We start from the raw sequence: 23,594 nt of genomic DNA, 5'->3' as shown, positions 1-23,594 counted from the left end.
CTTGCTCTGTACTGGTAAGATTATAGGTAAAATTTTAGAAAGCTGAAAATCCTTTTAAATAATACTTCCGTTAGCTCTAATCACAAATAATTGCCTCTTCTGGTGCTAATGAGTATGAGCGCCACGGAATGGAATGGAATTCTGCCGGTTCATTCAGGGTCATGGCTTTGTGAGCTGGTGACACTGCCGAGAAATCTAGTCTCAATTTCCTAGAGCACAATAAGTGAGCAGCAGTAAATTTTTCACTTGAGGAAGATTTTCTAACCTATGTTAATATAAAGAGAAAGCCTATTATCTACTGATAAAAACAACAAAGTACATTAAATAAAGTTTTATGTGTTATTCTTTCCTTTAACAGCCATCAGCTCCCTGGGTCATGAAAGTAAGTAAAGCACTTCACTTACTGAAGTCAATGAGAAACCGTCCAAATCCTTGCCTTTGGTGCTGGGGCATGATCATTATGCAGGAGACATTATACTTCTGCTGGCAAAGCTTTTCCTGAGGGAAGGAGAAACAGATCAAGTATGTCAGAGCTCTGCTGAAGTGGGCAATTCCCTGCACCTGCCACCGTCCTTGTACAATAGTTCACTAAGGTGAGCCAATGTTTTAGGTCAGGATCAAGCAGAATACCCCCATTGTGTTGATCAATCAAACTACCAGCTAACTACAAACCATCAACTCCAGGCACGCCTCTCAATTACGCTTTTATGCCTAAAAGTTGGTAGCATAAAATATGAATAACGAATCCAAGTAAACATGAGCCAAATGAAACAGAACACAGACAGTACGCAAGAAATGATTTCCTTGCTCAAACAACTTGGGAGATGGGGGAAGAACACCAAACATCCAGAGAGTCACCCAGACGGGTAAGGTAGGACTGAGCCGGCTACGCTGCTGAACAACTTACAACTCTGTGACAGCAATCTGTCTTTTGCCTTTCACCAAATGCCCCAGGGAAACGAAAACAGTGTACGGGTAGGTAGGTCTGCGCAGATATTATTTCTCTTATGGATAAAAAGTCAAAGTAAAAAGCAAGAGAAATAATTAATCTGCATTTCAAACTGGGAAAATAAATCAAAAAGACCGGGGCAATAAGAAACCCCAAAGCCTCCACACAAAAGTGAGGCCAAAATATTACCAACACTATGAAACCAGAAGGAAGATTGGGAAGAATATAGCGGGAAACAGTTCCTATAGTTAAGGAAAAATTTGCAATTTTCATGGGATGTGGCATCAGAGCAGCAGTATTTTATTCAGAGTACACAGAAGCAGCCAAAGCCTGCACAGAGAAGATCTGGAAAAGGCTTTTGAGGTTGTGAATGCTCTGGCCAAATATAAACCACAAATAAGATTGACCACAAATTGTACTAACCACATGAAAGAATTACTTCAGAACACCCAGATCTTTAATGAACCTATTTGAAAGATCACAGGAAATTGTGGAAAAAACCCTACAGGGCAGAATTAGAGATTTCTTTGTGAAAAAGATGTGCTCCCAACATTTGCACATTTGTAGCTCTCCTTGGAGTCTCTAAGACATGAGGAGGAAGAAATAATGTGTGTCAGTTTCCCTAAGAAACTGGATTGCAGAGGCTAGTGTTCAAATAATTAGTCTTCTTGGCAAAGTTAGACAAATGGGTCACTCTATCTAAAGAGAGACGTACTCTGGGTGGAAAGGACTCATCCTTTATGCCATTCTTTTCTTTGCCCCAAACTATTCCTACCTTTCGATTTTGTAAGCCAGCCCAACCCTCCCCTGCACCCCACTCCCACCATGTAACACACGTTACAACAGCTAAATTCCAATCTATGGATAAAATAACCGTTCCCTCTTTCCCTCCTGTTTGGAGTCCTCTATTATCTGCCTGGAAACTCATACGCATATAATGACTTAACGCTGAACTTTTCTAGGTCATGTTGGCCATTCTCTAGCTCTAGAATTTGGTTTAAGCATAACCCCAAAGGGCCATAGTCCTTCACACTCCAATTGACACATTTAGAATATGGCTTAATTTGCATGTATCTAGACTTTTAAAATGATTTTTTTAAGATTAATTTTTGTTTTGCTACACTGCCAAAGAATGAGTTTTCCATGTACAGTAAGAAATGATAGTGGTTGCTGCCATGCTGTAAAATAAAAGTTTTACTTGTTCCAGGTAAAATGCTGGGTCCCCTGGGAGAAGAGAGGCAGAGACTAAAACTGTAAGATTCACCATCAACGGTAGTACACCCATTGAGACAAGGACAGCAGGTACCATTAAGCATCTACATTTAAACATAGACACATTGGTGCTCGCTTCGGCAGCACATATACTAAACATAGACACATTGAAAGAAACACCATTTTCTTTCTTTCTTTCTTTAAAGTAGGCTCCACGCCCAGCATGGAGCCCACTGTGGGGTTGAACTCAAGACCCTGGCTGGCTGAGCCACCCAGGCACCCCAAGAAATGCCATTTTCTAAGAGGAAGGACCATCCTGACCACTATTTTTTTTTTTTTTTTAAGTAATCTCTACCCAACGTGGGGCTCAAACTTACAAACCTGAGACCCAGAGTTGCATGGTCTACTGACTGAGCCAGCCAGGCAGGCACCCCATGACCACTATTCCTTTTAACTCATTGGAGAAAAAGATCTTTATAAACCTATACAAAAGGTTAAGATGTTTTATGCATTATATAAATAGATTTCCTATTTATTGTTTTATTTTGTGTTACTTCTCTGTCATCTTTTTTAACCTGCTGTGTGCAAATTAACTTTCATCTTTTTTGTTTTGGAGTCTTACCAAATATGTGTATTAAAATATTGAGGCTAGTTCTCATGAATGCTGTCACTTATTTATATTTCTGTTTATGACCTCTGTGTTGATTCTAAAATTTAGAAAAACTGCAGTTTGCAAAGGACCTTCATACATACTCTGTCTTTTGATATTCCATGAAAATGACACTTCCATAAGGCATTCCATTTATTATGCAAGAGTAGAGTCATTAAAATTCACTTATCACCTAATACGCAAAACTGTATCATAAAATAAATAAAATACAGGGTTCAGATCATTGACTGTGTGCACAGAACTCTTGTAATTACCATCCTGGCACATAGAACTATCTCCTAGGTGCCTAAGAAAAGTTAAGCTTATTACCTGGTAAATATCTCCAAACTCAGTGTTTCCTTATTGCATGTGAGTTATTATCAGAAGCCTTTGTACAGAGGAATGTGAAGATAAAAGACAAACTATATCCACTCAGTATGTCAAGGGCTTCCCTATGTTAACAGCTGGAGATACTTAGGCTTTCTAAAGGTGAGGCTACTTTAGATCTTAAAACAGTAGCATAAAGAGTTAAGAGACAAAAGAGTAAACCTCGTCATTATATCACCTTGACTGTCCAAATGTCAACGTTCCAACTCACTGAGCTCCTGATGACCACAGAGGGAATACAAGGAGGGGAAATGAGAACCATCTCTTAAATGCTACACTACGCTGAAACCTTCATGTTGACACCACTGAGAGGGGGGCAAGGGAAATAAGCTTAACATTTAAAAAAATCAAAGATGCTAGGTGGTCTGCAAGGCAGCAATTAATAATGTTACATGGCTGTTAAAAGTCAAGAGAGCAAACACTGCTGAGGTCCTTTACACACTTTCTAGGCACGATGTTTATTGTTTTGTTTTGTTCTGTTTTTTTAAAATAAGCTCTGAACAAGAACCTGAGCTTTTCAGAAGTATGTTTCACTTACTCAAATTACAGTCATAAAAAAAACCCCAAAAAAACCCTGTTCAAAGAATTGGGCTCTACCAAAAACGTTTTGAATAAGAAAATGAAGGTCATACTGGCTCTTGTTTTACCTTAGAGAAGTATCCAACCAGATGACAGCCCTTTTCATCATTTTTTGTAAGGACATAAAAAAGGAATGGCTCGACATCATAATACAACGTTTTGTGGTCCAGGAAGAGCTTGGCTAACAAGCAAAGGTTTTGGCAATAAATTTTGCTCATATTCCCATCAACCTAGCAAAGAGAAACAGACAACATTATTTAACATAAAAATACCGCTCAATATAAAATTATTTTTATATGGTATTTTGGAAAGCATATAATTTTATTTCCAAATCCCAAACTGAGAGATTAAACTACTCCATTAAACAAGTATCAAGTCAACCAGAAAACAGCCGTCACTTGGCAAGTAAGAATTCCACTTTTTCTCTTAAATTAGGGTAAATTTAAGTTAGCTTAAATCTCTCTTTAGGCTACCTGAAGAAAGCCGAAACCACTAATGAAAGAGTCATCATTCTTATTTGCAATTTACTACAAGTAAAAAACGATCAGGCATGTCCTCTCTTTTTGAACCAAGTAAATCTGAATTAAAGAAACATAAACACATCAAAATACCGCTCAAGTAAGTCAAACTTTATGTTGTTTTCAAAAGGACTTCATGTAAAAATAAAATAAATGAACAGTATTATTCTGATTCCTTGGAAGTGTAGATGAGCAAAAGAGGATTCCATTTTGGTTTTATCCCAAGCATCATTTTAAATGTAATTGGAAGAGATAAAATTTCTATGTTGGGAATACTTACAGAGAAAGTGAGATGAATTTCAACCTACAATAAGTACCATGATTACAGTCTACTTCTCTTCAAAATAAAAGAATCAAGCTGTGATACTGATGGTTATAGACAGGAGGCTAGGCACAGATGCCAATTTCTTTGATCAAATGTAGTTACTTGTTGAAAACCAAAAGCACAGCAGATTCAAGAACTTCCCTAGCACTATGCTTAGGGGAAGTGGATATTTGCTAACCAGAGCTCTGTAACAACGAACTTGACCGTTCTCCAGTCTCCTGTGGACCATACAGGTTCTCATATTGCGCAAATTATTTTTAGACTTCATATAACTATTTCCCTTGGATGAAACCTAGGTCCCACGCATAGCAACATAATCAAATATGGGCAACGGACACAGAGGATACAATTCTCTCTTTAATTAAAGGAAGTTTTTATGTATTTGAGAGTCCGGTCCTTTCGGAAATGGTAGGACATTACAAAAAGGAAAGACAGAGATGTAGGTGTTGATGAGCCAGAAAAACAGACGATGATGCTGAAGCAAATTCTTATCAGCTGTGTAAGGCCTAATATGCATGCTTTCAAGAGGGATAAAGACAGGAAAGTATTAATTTATGATTACTCTTCATTTATTGTAAAAGTTACTTAGGAAACTACTAAGAGAAAAGTTTCTTATATGCTGTTCTCTAAGTATTAACTTGGATTCTAGAATAGGGATCTTGGCACAGATAATCCAATTCCTTCAAATATTTTTATGCATAAATTTTACTAATTTGTCTTTCATTTTTCCCCTCTGATCTCGGTGATGGTTCAAAAGCACCTGCAGACCATTGCTATCAGACTACCAAGATTGACTCTCTTATCCTGGAGAGGACTCTCCCAGGATTTGTGAGAGCTTAAAGCCCACACGCAGGTTCATGCTGATTTTCTTCACCGTTACTTAAAGGCAACAACGTGTTTTGTCCTTTGGGAAACAAAGAGACAGTGATTTTCATTTCATTTCATTTCGGTTAAGAAAGTATCCAAGGCATGAAGGAAGGATCCAACAGGAAAGTTGAACTTGTGACATTAGTTCTAAGCCTCAAATGAGAATAGCTCTGTTGTCTCACCTGGTGGGGGCTGACTGAGTAACGTCCCAAGATGAACTAAATGACTTGCATTCAGCATTCCCTCTAGCCCAGGGGGCCTCAATGGGAGTACTTTTGCCTCCTAAGTGACACTATGTCTGGAGAAAATGTTGCTTATTACAGCTGGAAGCAATGTGGTCCTACTAGCATTTAGTGGGTAGAGGCCACGGATGCCACCGAACACCCTGCAATGCACAGGATGCCCCCTACACCGAAGAACTATCTAGCCTGAGTAGTGCATAGTGCCCAGGTTGAGAAACCCTGCACCTATCCTTTCGTAAGTACTAATATATCATTAAATCGTCCCAGCAACAATACCCTTCTTCCTTCAAGCTTACCAAAAGAGCCTGATACAACCACGAAGAAGGTCTTTAAAAAACGCCTAAGATGCAGCTGGAGTTACTGTGTTCTCTGACTGGCCGTCGGAAAAAGTAGCAGGCCCTGGCTTGTCTGTGAGAGGTAGCTTAGTCAATGAGAGAAACCTCTGTAGGACCCTCCCCTATATTAAATATAATGCGAGACATTACCCACCAGAACTAAAGTGAAATGTGGGGCAGAATAATAAATTTCAGTCTGAACAACTCAAAAATAGAGAAACCTAAAGTAAAACTGTATTTCAGAGAAAAAAAAGACATCATGTCTGCTGTGTAAGAGGGCTTGTTCTGAGCACCCATGCATGAAAACCGACATAGGTAACAGAGAAGGGAATTAGGCAGAGCAATGGAAATGCTCAAAGGGAGGAACAAGAATAAAGGAGAGAATGAAGAATCCCTGAGAATAGGCAAGAACACGAAAGAAAGGCTTGGTCTCCTCAAGGTACAAGTGACACAGCTAAACTGGATCCGTGAAACTGACAATAGAACATGATGAAACAATGAAACGATATACAGGCAAAGACCTTCTGCTACTAAATCAGTTCTGAAAACACAAAATGTCTTTAAGAACCCACAATGACAGACACATGGCCACAAGGGGTTCCTGCGAACAGCAGAGTTCTCCAGGGGTGGCCATCTACCCAGATGAGGGGGGCAGTCCCAACATCTGCTAGGGTCTCACCAAAAGGATTATCCACTGTGCCAAGAAATGGATGGAAACACAGGTGGTTGTGTATTGAGGAGATATGTACAGCTGCTCAATTCCCCGGAAGAGTGAGCACCTGCCAGACATTGGCTGGAGCTGCTGAACAAAGCTAATTTCTCCTGCCAAAGAAAGCAGAATTTACAAAGAGCTGAGAAGATCATAAATTCACTGGTGAATATATCTGGTGCAGACAGGGATTTGGGGGAAGACAAAAAAGTTAATGTGATGAAGTAGGAATTCATCATCAATCTAAATAGCTGTTCAATATGGTTAAACATTCCAAAACACGGAGATACTTTAAAAGAGCAGTCTAAATTCGAATGCCAAAATCAAATATACTGTGCACCTTCTAGAAACAAATCAGAACATAACCAACAATTGAAAGAACTAGGTCTCAAAAGCTGAATTTTTTATTTACACATGCTTACCTCAAATACTGAAAGGTCTTTCCTTCGGTAAATTTCATTTGCTGGAGGATGAAACCATCCACATTTCTTTGAGTGTCTTAACAAAATATTTTTACTTTTCATATATTTAAGACAGAATTCACACAGGTAAAGCTTTGGTAATCTGTTAAAATTTTAAAATCAAAGAATCTATCAGATTGATTATACTGTTCAGGAAAAAATATTAAATATTATTCAATTTTCTCCAAGTCATAATAAAGCTGCAATAGTATTTGGAAGAAGTAGTTCCAAGAAAAGAAAAAGAAAACAGAAAACCAGTAGTAAAGAGAATGTACAAAGCTCACGTTATTTTTCAATATAATAATATTTGCTGCCATCATTTTGTGAACAAATCATTTGTTTCCTTAGAAATGTTATATAGACCAAAAGGTTTTCAGACCTGGAACCACTACTTGAAAAATCAATAAGGATGACCTGCTGTCAGGTGAACATGAGTATTTTTCAAATTTCAGATTTAATATCATAGTGTCAATAGTATATATGGTCAGTGGTGTAACTGTAATCATCTTTTACTCAGAGGGAAGTGAATTCATTATTTTTAAAAATGATCTGTGTACTTATATAAGGCAGAGAAGTCCTAGAATTTAGTTAACATTTCTATTGATGGATGAGGTAACTTTAAAGTCTTATCATAAACATATATATCTAAAGTAATAAATGTAAAATAAAAAGATCTTGTTTCTACCAATTCCACCGACTCTAAATAACATTATACAAACAGATTTCTCTCCCATGATGACTTTTTCTCCACCTTTAAAATTGTAACATTTTTAATGTGTGCCCGATCACACTTAAACACTTTGTTAGTCTTGTAAGAAAATGTTTAGAAGCACTTTCTAGGTCTTTGGGGTATAAGAATGGGTAGAATGGTTTTGGGGAAAGTTAGCTACAGCTCTCAGAACGCATGACTTATGATTACCCATACCAATTGAAGCTCACAGGTGTTTTTAAAAAGTTGTTCAAGAGCACACAGCCAAGTGATATAAGCTAGAAAGAGAAACCAAGACTCCTGACTCTTACTCTGCCACTTAACTTCTAAAACACCCTCCCCATTTTCTCCAGTAGAATATGGGCCAGACACCAACGTGATGGAGAAAAGGACAATTATCTACTCTAGAAGGAAAGCAAGTTTGTGATTGTCAGAAACTTCACAGGCTAAAACATTTGAGAAGATACTAATAAAGTATATCCTGATATACCTGAAGGAAGAAATCTGTTCACAAGATACCCATTTTTAGACATATTAGTTCAAGACAATTTCACAGCTAATCTTAGTTCAAGACAAAAGAAAACTCTAGGATCATTATTTTCTCTTCATTTTTAACAAGTTAGTCACAAATGGCTCTAAAAGTGCTCTAGAAGTAAAGATTTGCGGAAGGGTCTCTTAAGGCTACCCACCCCCACCTACTTTCTTTCATTTTTCCTTCTTCTGCTACATTTCTGTAAAAAGCTTGAAAACAAAATGTCAGATATCAGAGATAAATGAACAGGTCTAATTAGGAAAATAAACAGGGCAATGAGAAGAAACCACCAACTACTTTACAGTGGCCAGTGTTTTTTCTCCTTATATGGTTTCATCCACAAACAACATTTGTCCAATTAACCAGAGGAGAAAGCATGTAGCTCAAAGGCAAAATTTACAATGCCCGTGTAACTAAGGAGTGGAAGGAGTTTACATAGAACAGTGACAACTACTATAAAAAGACGCTGGCAAAAGTAGTAGTTTTGGAAGCGCTTAGACTCCACTATCAAAATTTATGTCCTGAAAATCACCTAATTCCTGCTTCAGAACCGAGAATTCCCCTTCCTCACAAATATGACATTCAAGTTATATACCTTCTGGGCTGTTCCATTACCTTGCATATTCCTGTGGGTAAGGCGAGGAGTACCAGGTTTGGATTTCGTATTTCCCGAATTCTATTACAGAAGGGTACCGGCCACAGTCTTCCACTCCACTTTCACACTCTATTTTCTGTCAGAGAAAAGAAAAGAAAGGAAATAAAAATGTGTGTATTAGAAGAGGATTTCTTCACTTACCTTTTGGTTCTTTCACCAGTGGATATGAAAACCTACCAAGAACAGACACTAATCTTCATGGGGAATTTTCATGTTGTTGAAAACACATTAGAGGACCTTGTAAAATAATCATCAACTTTGTATAAGATTCATAATAAACAAACTAATACCCTAAGAAACAGTATTACCAAGACAGGAAATGAGTACAAGGTAAATACATACGAATGTCTACTGAACTGGATGAATTTAATGACCTGGTGCAATGCATTAAAACTGAGTAAATTAGAAGATGATCCGGCTGTTAGATACTCTTATAGTCCCCTGTTCCTCCATGAAGTTAAAAGTGATCCCAACTGTAATTATATCATCAATTGTGAAAGTCTGCAGTTTAATATCCATCTCCTCTTACTTCCCTTACTCCCAAGCAGTAAGCTATATGAGGTTAAGAACTGTGCCTGCCTGATACAGACAAATGTTCATGAGTGAAATGCTGGTGTTACCGTACTGGAAAGAAAGGACTTAAAATTTAACAGCATCTTTCAGATAATGGCCTATTGTTCATCAGGTCTATCTATGAACAGCAGAAGTAGGCTGAAAATTTGATAGTATTTAAGGACTTCAGATCAAAGAAACTGGGGGAATTTCTGACATTTATCTTAGCCAAAGGAAAACAATACAAAGGGTATTGTTGGGGCAATGGGGCAGATGAGGAATGGAAATATCCAACAGCCCCTTAAATTAGAAACTGTCAGAAGTATTTAGCCCAAGTGGCTGCTCCTAAAAATAAAGCTTGAGAGCCTACAGGTAGCCCCCTCCCCACACCAAAAAGAAAGTGAGGTCTGTCTGTGAAGTTTGCCATAGAAACTGAATGTGGTCTACTGATGTAACAAATTCATGCTCCATAATAAATCTGACCTTGAAAAGTCCAAAAGCCTTACCTGTTACCTGTTTTGGTGACAATAAACTACCTGGAGTTACTATTTTAAGTGGAATCATTTAAACAAATTACTGGACAATGAAAATAAAAGTGATTATAACTGATCACGCAACACAATATTGTCTTAATCAATGCCAAAGTGTTAAAATTACGAGACATTTTTCATATGGCTGGCCATCTGTGTTGGAAGAACCATTGGTAAATTTAAAAGCGATGTTCTTTTTAACCATTTAAAACTGCTATTTTCTACATTTCCACAAAAATAATCAGAAATCTGGTCCTTCATACCTAGAAGCATTTTTCCAAATCTGCTTCAACTACTGTTACTCTGGTCTATTTTCTGAGACCAGCTGAGCCCTTATCAACTTTTGAGAGTGGAGACAACTCTATAAAGTCACTCTGCTTTTGAAGCTAGAGTCAACAACAACAATCATGATAACAGTTAAAGGACCACAAAGGATTCTGAGGGGGGATTCGCTGTAAAATCAAAGCAGTAATTTCGTAATAGTCACAAATACAAAAATCACGTATTATCCTTGTTACTATAATGCGGTATCCTGGCCTTACCTCCCAAGAAAGTTCCTGGGCCTGCTTAAAAACATCCAAATCCTCTTCAGTAACGGTATCCTTGTTTCCAATCACATTTATATCTGTACTTTCTTGTTTGATGCTTATTTTGATTTCAGTATCTGTCATTTAAAACCAGCAGAAAGTGCATTCACTGACTTGAATCATGAGTAACCACCATACATTACCAAAATGGCACCAAATTAGCATAGTGGGCAAACAGGGATTTTTTTTAAGCTTTATAAGCTTTTATATCTAAGCACTGCTCAAAAGATCCAGCAGTACCCTTTCCCTACTGTACCCAAATTTTTATTTGAATTACCACTGTCATCTTTTTATAGTTTCAACAAACAAACGAGGGAAAGAGCAATACAAAGCAAAAATCATATTTTTCAGCCGAGATTAGAAGTTCTATCAATGTCTAGTTATAGAATTCCCATTATCCCTTTTGAGATTAAAAAAAAAAAAATTCTACCGCTTTGTCGAAATGACACATTTTTGGTTCTTTTTTGTTGTTGTTGTTTTGGTTTATAAAGGGTAGCCAATGCAACGGGCCAATTTGTTAAATGAAATCATGAAATCCGTTTTCTCCCTACAGTGAATACACACACAGACACACACACACACCCAAAAGCACACTTCACAGAATCACAGATCAGGCTTTGTGGAGAAGGAAGCAGGATGGACTCGGTCATGAGAAAGCCACGGAGCGGAGGGAGCGGCAATGAGGAGCTTACACCCCCACCCCCCCGCCGCAGCGGGAAGCACTGAGGCACAGAAGCAAGCAGCGCCATGGCCGAGGCGGCGGCACGGCAGGGAACGCGGCAGAAGCGTGACAGCGGCTACTCATGCGGGACTACAAAGCCGTAAGCAACACTACGGGGGCGTCTGGGGTCCTAGTGTCACTACGGATGGAAATAAATAATAAAAGGTGGGAGAGTATTAGTTGGGAAAAAACATTTTGGAGGTTTAGTCAGCATTAGAAAAAGGTCAAAGTTTCACTGCTTCTGTATGAAAGTGAAGTGAGAACGAGAGAAATAGCTAAGACCTATGTGACAAATAGGAACTGATTGATTTATTTTTTTCGGGGTTGGGGAGAAAGGGACGGGACGCAGGTTTGGTTGGAGCTTTGACCTTTTGCTTACCATCATCCTGATCAGGTTTAATCCTTCCGTCTGTCAAGCTCCCCTTCCCTGGTGAGGGGGTCCCCATCTGAGGGGTCACTTTATATTTTAATCTGCCTAGCATCCTGTGCTTTTTAAGATAAGTTGTTCGCTTGAAGTGAGCAATTGCTTTAAAAATACGTCCTCTAGCCATCCCCCAGCTAGAGGAGGAGGAGTGAGCAATAAACCTACTTCTAATATCTCTTTTTCCAAAGAAATGGGCTTTAGATTTTGCCGTGGAAGATAATTCAGTTTTACGACGCATACGTTTGGGTGGTGCGTAACTTGGGTGTCCCTTTTTTCGAGACTGTCCCTGAGTGGTATAGATATGAGAGAGTCCATCAAAGAGTGCCTTCAGCTGGCTGTTCTTAGTCAGACTGCTAAAGGAGGGCACACTGGACTGGCTAGAACAACTCTGGGGAGAGGTAGAAGAAGTGGAGGTGGTGGACTTTTGTGAACTGGGGCTCTGACCAGAGATGGGGGTTGGGGGTGGAAGTGAAGAAGGTGGAGGTTTTAGCTTTTGTGTGGTACCTGTAGCCAACACATGAGAAGTGCATGACTGTTTCTGAGAGACCTTTTTCCTTGGACGATAGTGCTTTGAAAAGTCTATTATTTCACCTCGTGATCTGCGACCATCAGGTGATGGTGTAAAAAACTTAGTAAGGCCATCAATGAGCCCTTTGGTTTTCTTGTTAACTTTAAGTGTAGAGGCAGAAATGTAGGTGGAGGTGGTGGTGATTTTGGTGGTGGCACCAGGCCGAGTGGGGTCTGTAACAGCCAATCTGCTGCTTGAGTCCTTCCCAGATGCAGCATGACCAGATGAAGGTGTGGTACAGACTTTAGTCTTTTGACCCCTACCAGGTGACCCCCTTCCTGTGAATGCATTCATGGATCCTTCATCACTGGTTACAGACCTAGGCAAAAATTTAAAGAATAGTATCAGCATTTAATAATAGAATTATAAAGGTATCTAAAACAAATCTATAGCAACTAGATGCATTCAATGTGCTTAAACTTAAGAAGCCGAACTGCAACCCTCAGAACTATGTGTGTGTGTGTGTGTGTGTGTGTGTGCCTCCATCTAGGTGTTTCTCTGTTCAAAAGGGGAGCGGCCACCACATGTGCATGTCATGATCCTCCCAGGGCCCAGCCAAGAGGGACTGGAAGAAGCCGCATGGACCCAGGGGCCATAGAAGTAAGGCAATTTTTGAAGCAACTCAAAGAACACGCAATGCTTTCATTATACTTAAATAAAAATGGTACCCCCTGTGTGGTCACAAGTCGTTATGATTTCCTATGTCTTTTAAAAAGTAGTAAAGGACTTGGGGCGCCTGGGTGGCTCAGATGGTTAAGCGTCTGCCTTCGGCTCAAGTCATGATCCCAGGGTCCTGGGATCGAGCCCCATGTCTGGCTCCTGGCTCGGCTGGGAGCCTGCTTCTCCCTCTCCCTCTGCCTCTCCCCTGCTCATGCTCTCTCTCTCTCTCTCTCTGTCTCAAATGAATAAATAAAATCTTTAAAAAAAAAAAAAAAAGGCAGTAAAGGACATAAGTCATTAAGTATTATCTAGACGTGAAAAGTGCATCTAATCTCTAGTGAGAAGCAATTTTAATTCAATTGGAAAATTTATATAAATAGAATTTGGGTAGGTCTATAAATTAGTACTTTGTTGTTGTTGTTGTTAAAGAAAACATTAAAGATATCCTCTTCCTCTCGGCAGCTTATGCTTAGGATGGTAAGATAACCAATAATACTCTCTAAGTCGAGGAGACAATTAATTACAGCATAAAATATTGCTGAAAAAAGGACAACAATAGCAAAAACTGAAGAAATGATTAAAGAAAAGCTACAGCAGGTCAGACATGACATGGAAAAGTCTGGTGAAGAAGCAGCACATTTACCATGGTCTTTATCAGATACTTGGCATTAGAATCTTTATACACTATTTCAGCTCATTTGAGGCTGGTTCTGCCCATCCAGCTGTGTGGTCAATAGAGACCAGTGGCCATTCCGCTACCACAGCTGCTTAGAGGAACAGCAGCTGCCTGCCTTCACCTCAGGCTAGGGCTTAGAAAGCTACCCATTTTGCAGCAGAATTTTATACAATAGAAACATCTGCATGTGAATTATGGCAGTGCCGGGGCCCAAGAATGCACTTTAAAAATTATCAATTTAGCTGAAGGCTCATAATGAAGAAATGGAAGCCTGAAAATGATATGATACTCCATTATAAAAATATCTTAATTACAAATAGAAGAGCACATGTTAATGGTCATCTTGAACATTAACGAACAATTTCAGCAGTCAGCTGCAGTGGACTCTGGTGCAGCAACGGGGCGAGCTACTGGGCTCATCTGAGGCAGCTCCACCACCAAGAGCTTTGCCCTACACCAATGATCCAGCCAAATCAGGTTAACACTGGAGATCTCTAGTGTCACAGTGAGGGTTACCAATAAACAATCATCTGAGCTAAAATGTTTCCCATTAGAATGCTGCATTTGGACTGTATCTGGAATCGATTGCCCAGAAAGGATAAGATGCTTATAAAGCATGTAAAAAGGAAAACTCCCTAGACTGTCTTAAAAATTCCTAAGCTCAAAGGACAATTTTGGACAAACAAAAAGTGAGGACTGGTGCCAGATGCAATTTTCAGCTGTGTCCTTTGTCTGGAAAGTTTATATCCTAATTTGGTATTTTTAATTGGGCCCTGAGGATACAGTCCCATTTTGAGAACAATGCTTACACAGGATGAATGCAAAAACATATAATTTCTACTTCAAATGATGCTAATATGAAAGATGTTATTAATAAACGTTTCATGTTTGCCCCGAGAAATTAACAAAAATTCCATTTAAAAAATGTCCACCAGTTAAAGGGCTTTCATAAAAAAAAAAAAAAAAAAACTATAAAGGAACATGCATTTTCTATTTCTCCGTTGGGAAACAGAGGTGCAGGAGTTGATGGTTTTTCTGAGAGCAGGTAAGGTAGTGAATTGCTTCAGTTAAATTAGGGGGAAGAGTAGCAAGTAAGTAAGATATCTGGTGTTTGTTCACAATGTATGCAGAGAGCACCTATTCCCTTTTACTAAGCTTAAAGAGGCGGGCCATGGTCTTAGTGACAGAACTCCTTTAGATATGCAACTCCCTATTTAACGTTGATAGTCAATTCTATATTCTAAAGGTTTTAAAAAAAAAAAACCACATCCTTTCTCCCCTTATCCTTCCTCTACTTATCTAAGTAACTCTGGCTAAATGTTCTACTGGGCTTTAATGGCAACTATATGGCCATAGGCTAGTAGAAATGAAGTTATCATAGTAGATGTGCAGGCCACTGTGAACATACTATTTCGTATGTCTATGTCTGCACACATGTGCACATACCAAACAGTTCTAACTCTTTGTGTGCAAACATGAGGACAGTCATTTACAGGTTTCTCAGAGGCTCCTATTTCATATAAGGGATCTTAAATGCTGTAATACTAAATTAGCACCAGAAAAGAGAAGGTTTTTTTTTCTAAAATGCCACCCGGAGTGACAAAAGAGATTCACTCACAGATGTGAATAAATCCCTCTCTTGTTTTAAAATCCCCATAAAAATATTTATATAATTAAGCTTTTCTAATGCTCAGCCAGTAATAAAGTAGGCAGAATGATTGTTTCCAATTCTTACATTCTGCTTCCATCCTGCTACATCACAGATACTGCCAACAGAAGCTCCCCAAATGCCAATTGTAATTAAAAATATTATTTTCAAAAAATTTCCACAGCTTATGCAAAAGGAGAACTATTCCTCATCCCTTGAGTTTGTAAAATGATGCTAAAAAGTTAATGGAATCTAAGGGGGTTACAATTGCCTATATTTTAAAGCACAACATAAAAGATTTCTTTTGATAAGATCTCAACCTACAACAATCGTTGCTTTAATTTATTTTTCGGTCGTCCAATGGGTTTTGCATATCGTCGTTTTATTTGTGCAGCTTTCTCATGAAGTAGTTTTCTTCCCTTTTTCTTTGGTCTGCAGACTTGGCAAATCCACATCCCTGAATTAATATATATATGAGAAAAATATTTTAATGTTTCATTTTAGGAGAAGATATTAAATATAAACTGCAGCTGAAATAAGCTGCCCAAGGGTGCCATATGCAGAACTTTATTCAAGAAGGTAGGTCATTCCCTTGTGTCATCCTCCTCAGGAAGTCATCATTAAAGGTCAATTTCCCCCCAGGGTCAAGGTGGTGAGAGCAGAGGGCTGCCCCTATCTCTGAACCCTTCTATGAGGCTTTTCGCAACATGTCACCAAACCTCCCTCCAACACACAAACACACAGGAAAATCCGATCCTGTCAGATATTATGTATCTTTCAATTAGAGGGACACATTTTCAAGTCAATCGGTTTTTGGAATTTCTGGGGAAAAAAAAAATATTTGTTTTTATTTCTTTCTGGAACTCTTCCACACTAAAAAAAAAAAAGAAAGTATCAGTATAAAAGATAATTTTTGAATTAAAACAATTTTTAAGTACTCTGGAACTGCAATAATTAAAACTATACATCTGGCATAGGGAAATAGGTCACTGGACAAGAATTTTTAGACCCAAACAACTGAAGCCTATAAAAAAGTTTAGCATATCAAAAGGTCGTATTTCAAGTCACTGGGGAAAGGATGCAATGACTCAGTGAAGTGGTGATAGAACAAACAGCCATCTATAGGAAGGAAAAGAATTACTTCCTATCCTTTATAAAAATAAATTCTATGCAGATGAATATTATGACAAAATTAAATGTTACAAGTATCAGGAAAAATATGTGGATATTTAATTTTAGCACGACTGACATTTAAGACTAAAGCCATAAAGACAAAGATTCATGGATTGGACTACATAAAAATATAAAGAGCTTCTACAAATCAGTAAGAAAAAGGTGAAAACACCAAGAGAAAAATGATTAATGGGTAAAAACAAGCATTTTACAAACAGCCAATAATCAAACACAAAATGCTTTCAATCTCACTGCTTAAAGAAAAAAATTACCAGACATCTTTTTTTCTATTATCACATTGGTAAAAATTTTAAATAATAGCACTGTATTTCATTGAGTCTGAGACACTATTGCCTACAAAAAGCATCCGATTTTTTTTTTTTAAAACTGTGTCTTGGACTTAATGACATATAGTAATGGTGAGTGTTGGTCATAATACAGGAAAACAGGTATTCTCACACACTGGTGGTCGGTCTGAAAACTGATACAACATTTCATGTACATAGCCTTTGATCCAGCACTTCCTCCCCTAGGAATTTATCTTAAGGAAATAATTGTGGATGGAAAAAATTGAAACATTTGTAATGTCCACCATAGGGGATTGGTTAAGTAAGTTATGGTTTGTTTATACATGGGGTTGCACAATCAAATATGCTCAGGAGCCACCCAGGGATAATGCATGTGACTGAAGCAAGCTGGAATTCAAGACAAGAGGGAGGAGCGAGATTGGGGCAAGTTGGAACATGCATACTCCACCTAAAAGACGCAAATTCAAAATTTTAAAAATACTGTGCCAGCTCGCCTGCAGTGCATTTAAAGGAGTCTTAAAATAGATGTATGTTGTTCCCAACAAAACCTAACTGCGGCCCCCAGTCACCGGGTGTGTAACGCCTGCTCTATACTATAGAGTTTTATGCACTCATTAAAAACTGTGTTTAGGAGAGCATTTAGTGATGTGGGGACGTTAGAATCTTATAAAGATGGAAAAGACGTAAGATTACAAAAACATGTATAGAATGTTCCATTTCTTTTTTTTAAAAAAGTGTGTAGGGAGCTGGGAAGGAATTTCTGATTTTCTTATTCCTTCTTGTCAATCTGTATTTACTAAATCTTTCACAATAAAAAAATGAATAAATTTTATAAAGAGGCAGTAATTTCTAATGCTTAATATATTATAAAATGAGGAGAAGGAGGCTGAGCTAGGCTTACTTACACAACAAATAGAGACAAAAATCCATATGCCATATGGATATACCCAGATAAAAGAGTTCATATGCCCATGTTTACATTATCGACTAATGGCCAAGAAACGTGGGATGGCTCCTGTTGTAGGACTTTGGAGACATCATTACAACCATTATGGAAAATAGGTAATTTCTCACCTCTGAACACAGTACTGAATAATATGGAGAATGTTCTAAACTTCTGACATACCTAATCTAAATTTATTCTAATAAGGGAATGGTTTTGGGAGAGGAATGCTCTTCTTTATCCCTGTGTCTGAATTAGAGTCTTTATTATATACATTGCCCGCAAACTAAATGCTTTTAGACTCCTCTGTCCACAACCTGTGCCAAACCCACAGGAACAAGGAGGGTGGGAGGGATGAATAAATGCTTATGGAACCTGTATACCTCTGGGCTGGACAAGGCTAATGAGTACGTAATAAAACACATTTTTACTATGGTTTAAAAGTTCACCTTTTGGCATTCTGGAAAGTGGGGGGTCACAGCACTCCATATGGAATCCTCTATCACAGGAGTCACAAAAAAGCATATTATCCTGTAAGATAACATATTAGAGAGTAATTGAGACTGAAATCAGCTGTGAAAGGCCACAAATTCTTATCCGACGAACAATAATCAAAAATAATGAAGGGGTAGCACGATCCCTGCTGAAATCTGACATCACATTGTATTTAAATCTTTAAAACAAAATAGCAACACTCTACAAAAATAAAAACCTTAACACCGAAAACTCACAATTTAGTTGGAGATAGACTACTGAGAGCCATACTTACTGCATTTTTGCCTTGGATTCTACATGCACTGCATGTCTTGCATTCGATGCACTGCCACCTTAAGGCCTTTACGTTTGTTGTTAATTCAGGACAAAATTTCAAACAGGATGGGTGTCCTAGAAGAATAAAAAGCAAATTGCTTTATGGGAATGCGGCTTTAGATTTTTTCAACTCTCATTCCCTCATATTTAACAGAGAGTGATAATGTCAGTTAAAGACCTAAAGAACTGGAAAATACAACAACATCAGAGAATCTGAATTACGCTTCCCTTTCTGCCTTTTTTCCCCCCCTGTACGTAACTGAGTGACTATACAAATGTTTCCCTAAGAGAAATTTGGGAAATTTATACCAGTTCCCATCACAAGTCTTGGAGAACTTGAAGACAACGTATGCTCCAATCACGTTCTCATTCCTGTGCCTTCGGTTCATCTCCTTACTGCCCTGGCCCTCCTCATCAACCACCATTTACACAAAGTTTGCCGGTTTGCTGGACTGTGAGGAAAGTATGAAGTTCAAAAACACAGAACTTAAAATGACAGCTAAATAAAAAAAACGAGCTGCTTAAAAATACAATTACAAATGCAAAAAAAAAATATTATACAGAGAATATCCCATTGCTGGGACATACAAAGAAGATACTGTTGCCCTCTTGCCTCTGCGTCCTGCATTTAAATTTTGGAAGTAGAAGCAGAAATCATGAACTTGAGAGTTAAGAAGTTGGAAGATCCAGGTCGAATGGAATATGCCAAGAAGCAACACCCCTGCAGGCTTCCCCCATTTTCCTGAGTGTCCAGCTTTTTCACACTGTTCCGGGCACACTTTTCATCTAGCTTCGCTCACATCACAGAGGAAAAGTGGAGACCCTGAGGGGCAACACCACTCAAGGAAGCCACCCAGACTACACAGAGTCATAGATTTCTCCAAAAGGCTTAGGGACTATGAGCCTACACTTTTTGGAAGACAGTTCAGTTTAAAATGTGATGGTCTTTTATCACACAAACCTGAGATCTCTAAGCTTGATTTTATTTTTCTAAATCTGGTCTTAAACATTAGTAAATCCCACGTGAAAGAACTTATAACTAAGCTGCAAAAGAAACCTGAGGGTAATAAAAAAGGCAGATTCTGCAATTTCAAAACTGTTTTATAATTTCCTGACTTTGGCAGGCTCATTGTTTAAATATGTATTTTGGGTTGCTGCCAAAAAGGTCCTCCTCCCTAAAGCTTAACAGGTGCTTCGTAAAATTCCACCCACTAGGAGATTTGGCTTTTTGAAGTAAAAACATTCAAAATCAATCATCAATACCGTTAATAAAAGCACACTATTCCTGAGTTTAAAAAAAATCCAAACATCTGTATTTAAGATGTTGAGCAAATAAAATGTTGTCATAGGATTACAACCTCAGGCTGCAGAGAGACCCAGGCAGATGCATTTAACCTATGACACTATTCTTTTATAAAGGCTCCTCTCATTCAAATTAGTACAGGGGGAGGAAGTTGAAATATATAAAAATGGTATCAATCACGTCTTTCTGCTCGGGAACAGCAAACAAAGACAGCTTGCTGGTCCACTTTAAGAAGTATACTCTGAAGGGGGGAGGGGAGAGATTTACTTTGATCAGGGTTCCCCCCCCCTTATATAGTTGGGGGAGGGTAAGAACTCAAGTTTTAAAGAACAGCAATTTAAATTCCACCCTTAAAATAGGTCCCATCAGCTTAAAAGTGTACCATTTACTTCTCTTTTTCCCCCTTCTTATTACTTCCTGTAAGTCATACATCACTAGCACATATGACCTCAATTTCATGCACTAGATTTTTCTCTCCATTTAAATCTGTTTTTGTACTTTGTAGTTTAATATTCAGTAACTAAGGTAATTCACATCTTATTATAGTTTATTATTTATTCTCACAGAGATCCTATGGAAAATACTTTTTAATAATTACACATTTTGAAAATTAATGTATTTCAGCCACTGCCAATCAAGAGCAAGGAATATTCTTCCTCTTATTGCTTTCTCTCACTTTAAGCAATATTATATCTCAAAACTATGACTTAAGCTACCCTGTCAAATTCTAAAATCTTCAGCCAATCTTTCCTTTAGGCAGCAATCTTACCTTTATTTAGCTCAAGAGAATTGGCCATAGATCCCTTCCAGCTCTAAATTTCTATGACTCTGTAAAGGATGCTGAGGGATGAAGAAACATTTCCATTTTATTTTCTCACGGCCACTTTAAATTAACACAAAAGACTGTAACTGAGTCTTGATATACCACTACACAATTACAGTAATTAGATAAAGGACAAAAATGCTAGTGATAATGAAATTCCTTACCTCCTGTTTAACCATTCCATAAACTCAACAATTCCCTCTGCAATGTAGGATCTCTCTGCTGACACAATTCATGGTGGTTTGTCTTTCTGGAGTTTGTTTTACTTTTGTAATGTGCAGTTTATCAGATCTGAGAGCACAGTATGTATTCATTCACTCACTCATTCTTATTACAAACACACATGAAGCACTAGTCACTTACAGTAGTTTTATCTAGCAAAACCAAAGGAATACTGTTTATAATTAAACAAGTACCAATGAAACCACAAACCAGTAAAAGTAATTTCTGGAGGAAGTACTGTGGGAGGAAAACAACATGGGTTCTGGAGTAGACGGAACAATGCCCCCCCGAAGATGTCTACGCCATAATCCCTGTAACCTGTACCTGGATCACTGGACATGGTAAACGGGACTTTGCAGCTATGACTAAGGGTACAGATCTTAAGACAAGGAAATTATCCTGGGTTATCTGGGTAGGGCCAATCTAATCATGAGTACTTAAAAGCAGAGATCTTTTCCAGATGGGTTAGTAAAATGAGATGGAAAAGGGAGGATATGAAAGACTCCACCCAGCTTAGCTAGCTTTGAAGATGGAAGAAAGAAGGAGAGACCAGAAGCCAAGAAATATGAGTGGCCTTTAGAAGCAGGGAATGTCATTCACCTAACAGCCAGCAAGAAAATGAGGTCTTGGCACAGCTAGCATCATCCTCAGTGGAGTTTTCGGGGTACCTCACTGGCTCAGTCAGTGAGGCATGTGACTCTTAGACATAGGGTCATGAGTTTGCGCCCCATATTGGGGAGAGAGTTTACTTAAAAAATAAATAAAATCTTAAACAAAAACAAAAACTGAGAACTTTACCCTTAAGGTCAAGAATAAGACAAGAATGTCCACTCTCACCACTTTTATTCAACAGAGTACTGGAAGTCCTAGCCACAGCAATCAGACAAGAAAAAGGAATAAAAGGCATCCAAACTGGTAAGGAAAAAGTAAAACTTTCACTATTTGTAGATGACATGATTATACAGAAAACCCAAAGACTCCACCATAAAACTATTAGCACTAATAAATGAATTCAGTAAAGTCACAGGATACAAAAATCAATCTACAGAAATCTCTTGCATTTCTATACACCAATAATGAAGCAGCAGAAAGAGAAATTAAGAAAACAATCCCATTTACAACTGAACCCAAAATAAACTTAACCAAGGAGGTGAAAGACCTATACTCTGAAAACTATAAAACATCGATGAAAGAAATTTAAGACAATGCAAAGAAATGGAAAGACATTCCATGCTAATGGGTTGAAGAACAAATATTGTTAAAATGTCCATATTACCCAAAGCAATCTACAGATTTAATGCAATTCCTATCAAAATACCAATAGCATTTTTTCTAGAACTAGAACAAATAATCCTAAAATCTGTGTGGAACCACAAAAGATCCTGAATGGCCAAAGCAATCTTGTAAAAGAAAAAACAAACCTGGAAGTATCACAATTCCAGATTTCAAGTTATACTACAAAGCTGCAGTAATCAAAACATTATGATACTGGCACAAAAATAGACACATAGATCAATGGAACAGAATAAAAAGCTCAGAAACAAACCCACAATTATATGGTCAATGAATCGCTGACAAAGGAGGCAACAATATGCAATGGGAAAAAGACAGTCTCTTCAACAAATGGTGCTGGGAAAACTGGACAGCTCCATGCAAAAGAATGAAGCTGATCCACTTTCTTACACCACTGACAAAAAGAAACTCAAAATGGATTAAAGACCTAAATGTGAGGCCTGAAGCCATACAAATCCTAGAAGAAAGCCCAGGCAGTACCTTCTCTGACACTGGCTGTAGCAACTTTTTTTCCTAGATATGTCTCCTGAGGCAAGGGAAATAAAAGCAAAATTAAACCACTGGGACTAAATGAATATAAAAAGCTTCTGCACAGCGAAGAAAACAATCAACAGAACTAAAAGACAAGCTACTGAAAGGGAGAAGATATTTGCAAACGACACACCAGATAAAGGGTTAGTATCCAAAACATATAAAAAACTTACAAAACACCCAAAAAACAAATAATCCAATTAAAAAATGGGCAGAAGACATGAACAGACATTTCTCCAAAGACGACATACAGATGGCCAGCAGATACATGAAAAGATGCTCATCACTTCTCAGGGAAATGCAAATCAAAACTACAATGAGATACCACTTCACACCTGTCCTAATGACTAAAATAAAAAACACAAGAAACAAGTGTTGGTGAAGATGTGGAGAAAAAGGAATCCTGTGCACTGTTGGTGGGAAGGCAAACTGGTGCAGCCACTGTGGGAAACAGTATGGAGGTTCCTCAAAAAATTAAAAATAGAATTACCATATGATCCAGTAATTACACTACTGGGTATTTACCCAAAGAATCAAAAACACTAATTCAAAGGGACATATGCACCCTGGTGTTTATAGCAGCATTATTTATAATAGCCAAATTACAGAAGCAGCCCAAGTGTGCATTAGATGAATGGATAAAGGTGTGTGTGTGTGTGTGTGTGTGTGTGTGTGTGTGTGTGTGTGTGTGTG

General features: G+C 38.1%; 1 protein-coding gene across 3 annotated transcripts in view; it reads right to left on the bottom strand.

Annotated features, from left to right (window-relative positions):
* The window catches only part of KAT6B (lysine acetyltransferase 6B), a 170,340-nt gene that overhangs the window by 34,402 nt on the left and 112,344 nt on the right, over nucleotides 1-23,594 (bottom strand). Inside the window, exons 4-12 of one of the 3 annotated variants that reach the window (XM_044916078.1) lie at nucleotides 18,689-18,804; nucleotides 18,369-18,450; nucleotides 15,820-15,952; nucleotides 11,899-12,830; nucleotides 10,754-10,875; nucleotides 9,090-9,205; nucleotides 7,195-7,336; nucleotides 3,845-4,006; nucleotides 405-498 (exon numbers count right to left, since the gene is read on the bottom strand). In XM_044916078.1, the coding sequence (XP_044772013.1) occupies nucleotides 405-498; nucleotides 3,845-4,006; nucleotides 7,195-7,336; nucleotides 9,090-9,205; nucleotides 10,754-10,875; nucleotides 11,899-12,830; nucleotides 15,820-15,952; nucleotides 18,369-18,450; nucleotides 18,689-18,804 (1,899 nt within the window). The remainder of the gene's footprint in view (nucleotides 1-404; nucleotides 499-3,844; nucleotides 4,007-7,194; nucleotides 7,337-9,089; nucleotides 9,206-10,753; nucleotides 10,876-11,898; nucleotides 12,831-15,819; nucleotides 15,953-18,368; nucleotides 18,451-18,688; nucleotides 18,805-23,594) is intronic. The other 2 variants (XM_044916079.1, XM_044916080.1) reach the window with 2 other exon arrangements.

Source organism: Neomonachus schauinslandi, chromosome 6 (genome assembly GCF_002201575.2).
Source record: "Neomonachus schauinslandi chromosome 6, ASM220157v2, whole genome shotgun sequence".
Lineage (NCBI taxonomy): Eukaryota > Metazoa > Chordata > Mammalia > Carnivora > Phocidae > Neomonachus > Neomonachus schauinslandi.
Note: the sequence above shows the minus strand (reverse complement) of the source record. Positions and strands in the feature narration are given on the sequence as shown.